General features: G+C 51.4%; 1 protein-coding gene across 2 annotated transcripts in view; it reads left to right on the top strand.

Moving 5' to 3' along the window:
- Nucleotides 1-344: 344 nt before the first annotated feature.
- The window catches only part of KHDRBS3 (KH RNA binding domain containing, signal transduction associated 3), a 203,513-nt gene continuing 194,837 nt past the window's right edge, over nucleotides 345-9,020 (top strand). For both annotated transcript variants that reach the window (XM_085604066.1, XM_085604065.1), the window contains exon 1: nucleotides 345-657. In XM_085604066.1, coding sequence (XP_085460192.1) covers nucleotides 570-657 — 88 coding nt within the window. In that variant the 5' untranslated portion in view covers nucleotides 345-569. The remainder of the gene's footprint in view (nucleotides 658-9,020) is intronic.

Raw genomic sequence — 9,020 nt, 5'->3', positions numbered from 1 at the left:
ACACAAGGCTGAAAAACTACTTGCCCCGCGGCTAGGATGGAAACAAAACTACAGCCGACCAGAGGGCAGCAACCTTCCAGGGAAACAGCCGCTTGCCTACTCAACAGCTCCACCAGCCCATTCATGAAAGTCCCCAAAGTCAACGGCTTATCCAATGGGAAAGCGAGACTGGTGGAAGGTGGGCGTGGCCGCGAGCAGCGCCAGGGCGGCGGTTGGACGCTGCTGGAGGGCGGAGCGTGTACGCGTCGGGGGCGCGCTCGGAGGCGGATGCGCCCTCCTGGCTTGTGCAGCCAGAGCGCGCCGTGCCTGCCGGTTTATCAGCTGGGGGCGCGCGCGTCCGAGTCAGTCATCGGCGGTCGGTGCTGGGAGCAGGAGCTGCTGCAGGGGCTGAGCGCGCGAGTCCGGCGGATAACGGCATCCCGGTGGCAGGCGGCGAACATCAGCTCCCGAGACCGAGGAGTGCTGGGCACAGGAGCCCGCGCAGTCACTGTGCACCCCCAGAGGGTCTACGTGCATCGGTTCGCGTCCGGGCGGCTTGTCCTACTCACTTCTGCTACCGCTCGTGGTAAATGGATGATCAGTACCTGCCCGAGCTGCTGGCTGAGAAAGATTCTCTGGACCCATCGTTCACACACGCCCTGAGGATGGTCACCCAAGGTATGGATCCAGTTCCGAGATGGGGGTGAAGTGGGAAGAGTTGGGGAGGCACGGTGTGTCACTGGAACCCTTGCCGGGAAGTTGGGAGTGCCATAGGCGCCCCTAGCAGGGTGGCACTGTGGATACCACGGGTTCTCGTACCAGGGTGTCAGTGTGGGTTCTACAGGTGATGGACAAGGAGTCACAAGTCGCACGAAAGAGAAAGTGCAGATAATCACATCCTTTCAGCAAGAGGGTACCCCCGGCGCCATATGAGGGGCTGGCGTGTGCATACCAAGGATAGTACATAGTTTATTATATGTACAAACCCAGGAGCCCTACAAAATATACCACAGGTACCCTGACTGGGCTGGGGCAGGCGTACAGAGTGTACCACAAGTCCAGTGATACAATACTAGGGCGCGCGTGTGTGTGTGAGGCGAGGGTGGTCACAGAACTTGCAAAGGTTACCTAACCACGATCGATACCTATAACCAGTGCTCACATGTACCACAATCAGTGTCTCACAGGGCGCGCGAAAGATACAATGGCAGCGAATCCCAGAGTGTAACAGATAGCACTGGCTGTGTTGGAACAGTACACATACAGAGTGGCAGGACATTGAGTGTATTACAGAGGGTACCACGAATTTCAAGATTCGCTAAGCACAGCCTGCTACGCAGGACGCTGGCACATTGAAGGCATGGAGAAGGGTTCCAGGCTTTCTCATAACTACGTAAACATACGGTCGTAGAATTCATCAAAAGTGGACGGGGGGCACTCAATGTGTCAAAGGTACCCAGACCAGAAACAATGTATTCTCGGGTTAAAGCGTCTTGGGGTGAACCGCAGGCACCAAGACTGGGGGAGGGGCGAGGTTACACACAGAGGAAACACATGTATCCAGACCCTGGGGTCAGAGGCTGCTACATAGGTAGGCCAGCGGGCAATGCCAGGAGATGGAAACCGTGTTCAGTTTGTACCTTGGGCTAGCAGGGCCGGGTCAAAGACACAGGACACGCATGTCTAGTCGAGTAGTACAGGACGAGAAGATATCTCGGGTGTAGAGGGCACTAGAATGACTGTTTCCAGGGTAAATGTCGTGGGGGGGAGGGGGGGGGCGCTAAAAAGACGGTATCGTCTGGTACTGGCATAAACAGACGTACGCATAAAATATTGTTTCTGGCGGCTAGGCTAGGTAGTTGTAGTCCAAGGACTGGTGCCACATGGAGGACTGGGCGGGAGCTTATGATCAAAGTATTTGAGACCATGTATAACATTTCACCTCTTGTAGCATCGGACGCTGAAACCCGGGTATGCCGCGAGATTGTGTCGCAGTTGTTGTGTACGGGAAATGGGAGTCCACAGGAGGCTGGTCCTTGTGCTGGCACTGGCGATGTGTGTGTCCGGGAGGGAGGTAATGACGTCATAGGTGCCGTGAGAGAGGCCAAGGGGCGCGGAGGGGCCACATTGTCTAGCGTCTGTTGATGTGCTGGGACTGGCATTATAATGCGTCAGCGGCAGTACAAGCCGGGTGTAGAGATGCCAGCGCGTCCGATCCGCCCGCTTGTTGTTGTGTTGGGCACGGATTACTAGTCTCCGAGCGACCCTGTGCGTGAAGTGGTGACCGGTCCAGATCTGCAAGGAGCTGACAATGCCCCTGCACTTCAGCCCTAGGGGAGCCTCCTGTAAGGACCGGCCGTGAGGTGCAGGGCAGACGCCTGGGTGCAGTGCCCAAATCGGGGAGGGTGTGGGGGTCATGAATTGAGGGCCGGACTTGAGGTGTAGAACAGGCGCCTGGGTGGGATCTTCAGATAATGTAGAGAGGGCTCGAGCCCTGCCAGGAGGACCTGCCGTGAGGTGCAGGACAGGCTTCTGGTGCAGTTTTCTTAATGAAGAGACTGCTTGAACCCTGCCAGGGCCTGCCGTCAGGTGCAGGACAGGCGTGCGGGCAGTTTTCAGGTAATGAAGAGACGGCTTGTGCACGGCGAGGCTCAGGCTGCCAGAAGCAGCACCATGGACAGCTCCTAGGGCTGAAGGTGCTTCTGACGCGGCTCTTTCTCCCGCACAGCACCGGCCTCGGCTGCCTCAGATGCCCCAACGAGTGCCACTGCCAGAGGTGCCCTTGGGGCCCCTTCCATGCTTGTCAGCACTGCTCGCAAGAGTGACGGCGTCTCTAACTCTTCCTCGCCACCATCAGCTGAGAAGCGCCACGCCTCATTATGTACTTAATGTCCTCAGCTCTAGTCAGATCGCGACCCTCATTATTATTCTAACACTGGCAGCGACACGACCTGCGTTAGCGCCTTAATTAACCCTTATTATCATCCCGACCCTGGTACTTATGCTAGCCCTGGTTGTGGCATTGACCTGGTCACTGTTACTTGCTCGTATGGCTTTGACGCCGAGCCCAGCCCAGACAGAGTGCTTGTTAAAAGAAACTAATGCTAGTACGGGTTCTTGATATAGCTCCTCATAGCGCTGTAAAAGCTGATATTCATGTCACCCGATGTAAAGGTTTGCCGGTGTCGCAGACACGTTTCCTGTAATCTCCTGACTGCTGTCCTGGTGGCGGAGGTTGCGAGGAGAGCACAGACGCACGTGTGTAATTTGCATAAATGCACTCTGTGCTGGAAGGATCGATGGGCCGATGCTACTCTCTGTATTCGTTGCGGGCCCCCGCGCTTCCGGAAAATCTGTTGTAGGGCTGATTGGCGGGTTCCAGGCTGCATTCTAGGGGCGCCTCGAGAGCGGCGTTGCACTATAACGTCCAGCGCCGTTTTCTTGATGCATTTTTGGTTGCTTTCCTGTGTTCCTCCTTGATAAAGACAAAAACAGAATTGAACATGTTTTCGTACAATTCGACGTAAACTACAAGACAATATTTTTGGAGCAGCTTTAAGGACACGCTATTGTCTCCTTTGTCTGTGGGGTTGAGTTAGAGCTGGAGGGCTTTAGTCAACACTGGAATATGTCGTCTTTGTTGACTCTTCCATGGGACCTGTTGGGTAGAGGTCCTTCCTTGATCTTGATGCACTGCCAGCCGTGGCCTTTGCCCTTTCCTGGCACGGCAGCCATGTGCAGTCAGAGAGAGATGTCCTCTGTGTGTCTCACCACACCAGCTCTCTGCTTATATTGTGAACCTGGCAGAAGGCGCCTGCTACTCTCCGGCAGGACATACTCGTGAAACATGGCGCCTCCCACCCGGTCTGGGTCGTAACACAAAGGCCACCGTGGTGATAAAAGATGACCACGCTCGATGAATCGTCTCTCATGAAGTGTAATGCACCAGAGAGAAGCCCCTGGACGCAGTCAGGCCAGGCACAGCCAGCAACTGAACTGCCTCGTGCAAAACCCAGAACACATACATGTCACCCATGGACTGTGTATATGTCATAAACCACAAGTCTAGATATGGAACCACCCAAACAGAGCACGCGTGTCAGCTGTGCCCCTCTGTGCCAGGAAGAGGAGCCTTGGAGGTGGGCACCGTCTGTGAGCCCCCTCCTTTCAAACAGCAGATTGAGATTAAGACATACCTTCCACTGCAGGTCACGCGCAACACTCCACAGCGCGTGCCTAATGTCAATCAACTGTCAACAACAGTGGCGTAGGAAGGTTCACATAGATTCCAATGACATAAACATGCACCCCGCCCCCATCAGTTCTATAAGGGTTCACTGGGCCCCTCTTATTTCAGAGCATTTTCGGCAGATTCTGCACCAATGACACTGTCCAAAAAACACAAGGCTCGAACGTATGTAAAGTTGGTGCGTCACATTGTACTACCAGAGAGTGAGTGGTTCGACGTTCTCAGCGTCGACTCCAAAGCAGTGCTGTGTTATGATGTATGCTTCCCTCTTCCCTTTAGCAGTCTTTAATTGGATGTCCGCTCTTGCCTCGACACCTCTGGGGCGCTGCCAGTGGGCACGCAGCTCTACCACGGTATCTGGGCCCAGCCTTAATTATTGCTCCTGTTTCCGAACTGCATGTTCCTGTTACATACTACGGAAACTCGCGAGGCCATTAATCATATGACACATGACAGTCCGCGTGACAGCTTGATGGATTAGTCTGAAACGTCTTGTTGTGCTTGTTCAATTATAGAGCTTTCTCTGCCCACAGTACCCACAAAGCGCCCAGGCTCCCGGTGACTTTCAAAGAGGCCTTCCGCGTCATTTTCCGCCTTCAGAGGAAATGCGCTTCTTATTGTGTGTACTTTTTCGTGCATTTCTTTGATTAGCGCCACAGCACTTCTACGTTGCATGCGGTCACACAGAAATGTATGTGGTGTACAGAAGTTTGGGTGAGTCTAGCCACAGGCTTGGACACAAACTCCGAGCAAGGTTTGTGCATAATGGCAAAGTGGAAAGAAAAATTATTTTGAGTGCACGTCCTAAAATACACACTTTCAGTCGGAACGGCGTCTCCCCTTCAGACAAGGGCTATTTGGAGGGAGATTCAGGAACAGCCCGTGCTTTGGGCTTGAGAAAGAGCGCCGCCAATGTTGCGTGAATGCTTCCGTCGGGGTGCAGAGTACCATTGGCATCGCGTGTTTGTGGCTACTCTGCCCTTACACTGCGGATTATGGCCAGCTCTACATGCCCACTTGCATTGTAAGGGTCCATTCGACGCAGAGATGCAGCCTGCATTGCACAACACAATTTGCATTTCTATTTTTGGGGAGGATTGGTTCGTTTTTTCTCATGCGTCAACTATACATCAGTGGTGGGCCTATGTCCGCTTGAGGGGACCTGTTGTATGGCTGAGTTGTGAATACGGATGAAACTACAGTAAATGAATGCGGTCTGTCTGTCTGTCTGTCTGGGAGTTTGTTTACTGTCGCTTGTCTCCTAGTCCAGGCTGCTTGGTTCCTGCACCAAGACTCGTTCCTACGCTCAGTGTTCATGTTTGAAATGTTCCCGCTGATCATAGACTGAATATATAAATCAAGATACTGTACTGAGTCCTTTCACAGAGCTGTTCCAGGAACAACAACCGCCCTGCCAGCCTTTCTCAACTGTCACCCAATAGGATCTTTACGCCCAAACTCAGATGTTAATTTATACTGCGGTTGCTGCACCATCTCTTTACCCCCAACACAAGCCCAACACTTACTTGAGTTCGTAGACTTCCCAGACGGAAGTCACATCCCCGTTTTCTTACCTCCAGCACAAACCCTGTATGAGCCAGCCACACGGCGTTCATACCTTTCACACACTGATGTCATGCACCGTCTCCTTACCTTCAACACAAATACATTACATAACGCTTTATGAACCAGTCCCATGGCATTCATCGTCTTCCCAGGCCGAGCTCACAGTGCTCTCTCTACCATACAAACTCCTCGTGTACTGATTTATGAACCAGCTCCGTGGCATGCGTATGCTTCCAAGACATAGGCCACTGTGCCCGCTCCTTACCATCCACACATTTACCCTTTTATGAACCAGCTCCATGGCATGCGTATGCTTCCAAGACATAGGCCACTGTGCCCGCTCCTTACCATCCACACATTTACCCTTTTATGAACCAGCTCCATGGCATGCGTATGCTTCCAAGACATAGGCCACTGTGCCCGCTCCTTACCATCCACACATGTACCCTTTTATGAACCAGCTCCGTGGCATGCGTATGCTTCCAAGACATAGGCCACTGTGCCCGCTCCTTACCATCCACACATTTACCCTTTTATGAACCAGCTCCATGGCATGCGTATGCTTCCAAGACATAGGCCACTGTGCCCGCTCCTTACCATCCACACATGTACCCTTTTATGAACCAGCTCCATGGCATGCGTATGCTTCCAAGACATAGGCCACTGTGCCCGCTCCTTACCATCCACACATTTACCCTTTTATGAACCAGCTCCGTGGCATGTGTATGCTTCCAAGACATAGGCCACTGTGCCCGCTCCTTACCTTCCACACATTTACCCTTTTATGAACCAGCTCCGTGGCATGCGTATGCTTCCAAGACATAGGCCACTGTGCCCGCTCCTTACCTTCCACACATTTACCCTTTTATGAACCAGCTCCATGGCATGAGTAGCCGCCCAAAACTTAGGTCACTGTGCCCACTCCTTACCTTCCGCACATTTACCCTTTTATGAACCAGCTCCATGGCATGCATAGCCGTCCAAGACTTGGGCCACTGTGCCCACTCCTTACCTTCCACACATTTACCCTTTTATGAACCAGCTCCATGGCATGAATAGCCATCCAAGACTTGGGCCACTGTGCCCACTCCTTACCTTCCACACATTTACCCTTTTATGAACCAGCTCCATGGCATGAATAGCCATCCAAGACTTGGGCCACTGTGCCCACTTCTTACCTTCCACACAACACACATTCACCCTTTCATGAACCCGTCCCATAGCATTCTTAGCCTTTCCCGTCTGTGCTTATTGCAGCATCTTCTTAGCACGAGCACAGACTTACTCCTTTATAAAGTAGCCCATGGGATGCCTACTCTTCTGAGACTGAGGTCACTGCACCATCTCCTTACCTTCAACACAAACACACTTACCCCTTTGTGAACCAGCCCCATGGCGTTTGGTGCCTTCAGAAACTGGTCACGTCCCATCTCCTTACTATCAGCACAAACACATTTACTCCTTTGTGGGCCAGCCCCATGGCGTATGTAGCTATTGTAGACTGACGTTGTGTATCATCGCCTTACTTTCAGCACTACTACCACACTTACTGCTTTATGTAAGAGCCTGTGGCGTTCATAGCATTCCTGTTTTGTTGCCGATTAGGCAAGTAGGCTGACTGCCTGTTCACTGCATGCACTATTTCATGCTTCCTGCCACATCATATTGATCTACGTTGATGTAGCTGCCTGGGCTGTTGTCCTCATTGTTTATGTGTGTTTACTCTCGCATCCCCGGCAGAAGCAATGCGCAGAATGAGATACTGCCAGGTTGTCATCCCCTATTGACTCTCGGCTGAAAAACGTAGTCTTGATGTGGAAAGAGTAAGTAACGATCGACATTGGATTGACGCTACAGTGTACGTCTAGAGCTGGGTGCATCTGTGGAGGGTTCTAAGGATGCACAGAGCCTTTCGGAGGGTCAGCAGCGATGACTTCCTTTGTGATAGAGACATGTTGTGCTCAGTCGTCGCTAGCTTTGAGTGATGTTATTGCGGAAGGAAACCCCGCTTCTCCAGCGATGGCCATTAGATCTAAAATTAGGTCACCGCTGCTGCCGCATACTAGATCAACATGACACTTTAGGTACAAGTCCAAATTTATGTGCATTTATTAAACATCTGATATTTTAATATTCCACGCGCTGCTTCCAAGCCATCACCAGAATAGCAGAGTTCTTGATTAAACCGTCGGAGGCGCCTCTAATGATCCCTTCTGAGGGTCGTCTGGTGGTACATTGTACATAGATTGCAGTTGTGCATCTACTCTAGGGAGGTGGGACTTGCCTCGGTGCCCCCATCCCTTGAATGGCGATTATACCGGATTGTCAAGTCGACAGTCGCATCGTATCTCCACAGGGACAACTTTGCTTCATTAGAATACAGGGTCTGATTTATTGTTGGGTTGTAACGGAAAGTAGTCCTATTAGGGGAGGATGTGCTCAGTCCTTGGAGGATCCTCTGCAGGTGAAAGGCTGTTGCCAGAAGTACTACTGACATCTATATAAAAGATTGCAAAGGTTATTCCACCATTGTACACGCCGACCATGAGGATTTACCACATTCTCCACGAATTGACACCCAACTCTAAACCAGGCTCATCCTGTCGTCTTCAGTCAGTTTTAGGCATGAGGGGGACAGCGGGTGTAGCATTAGTTTTGGGGAATGCCTTTGCGGAATGCCTGGCTTTAGGTGCGGCCAGTGAGTAGGTAGTTTCCATGTGACGCCAACTTGCGAGCTAGGGCAGCTTGGAGTCAGGAGGACAATATGTATCTGAAGAGACCGAGATGGCATTCGCGGTCCTCCATTGATGGGTATTTACACAGTGCACTGTGAGGCTGTCTGAATCCGGTACAATGTTTGTTGCTTTGCAGCTGTAGTTCAATTTTCTGTTGCAATTCCTTTCTTTTGTATCATTCACAGTAGGAAGCTTACATTTCTGTCCCTCAAATAACTTGATTTTTAGATTTAGGGCAAGATATGGAGCTGCTTCCTACGAGGACGTGGGTGATGTGTTCTCTGTTGTAGTTTTAAGTAAATGGTCAAATGTGTTTGCTTTTTAGTGATAAGTTAAATACACTTTTATGAGCACTGGGTGAAATCACGTGATAAATTGTTAAACTTAGGATGGCTGTGCAACCATCTCACTGTTTGTTTACTTCTTCTACTGCGTGCCTCAGTGTTCATTTGTAGTTTTTTGTTTTCATCTCTTGTTGAACGTAATATTTT

This window comes from Triturus cristatus, chromosome 5_1 (genome assembly GCF_964204655.1).
Source record: "Triturus cristatus chromosome 5_1, aTriCri1.1, whole genome shotgun sequence".
NCBI classification, from domain to species: Eukaryota; Metazoa; Chordata; class Amphibia; order Caudata; family Salamandridae; genus Triturus; species Triturus cristatus.
This window is presented reverse-complemented; position numbering and strand designations above follow the sequence as displayed.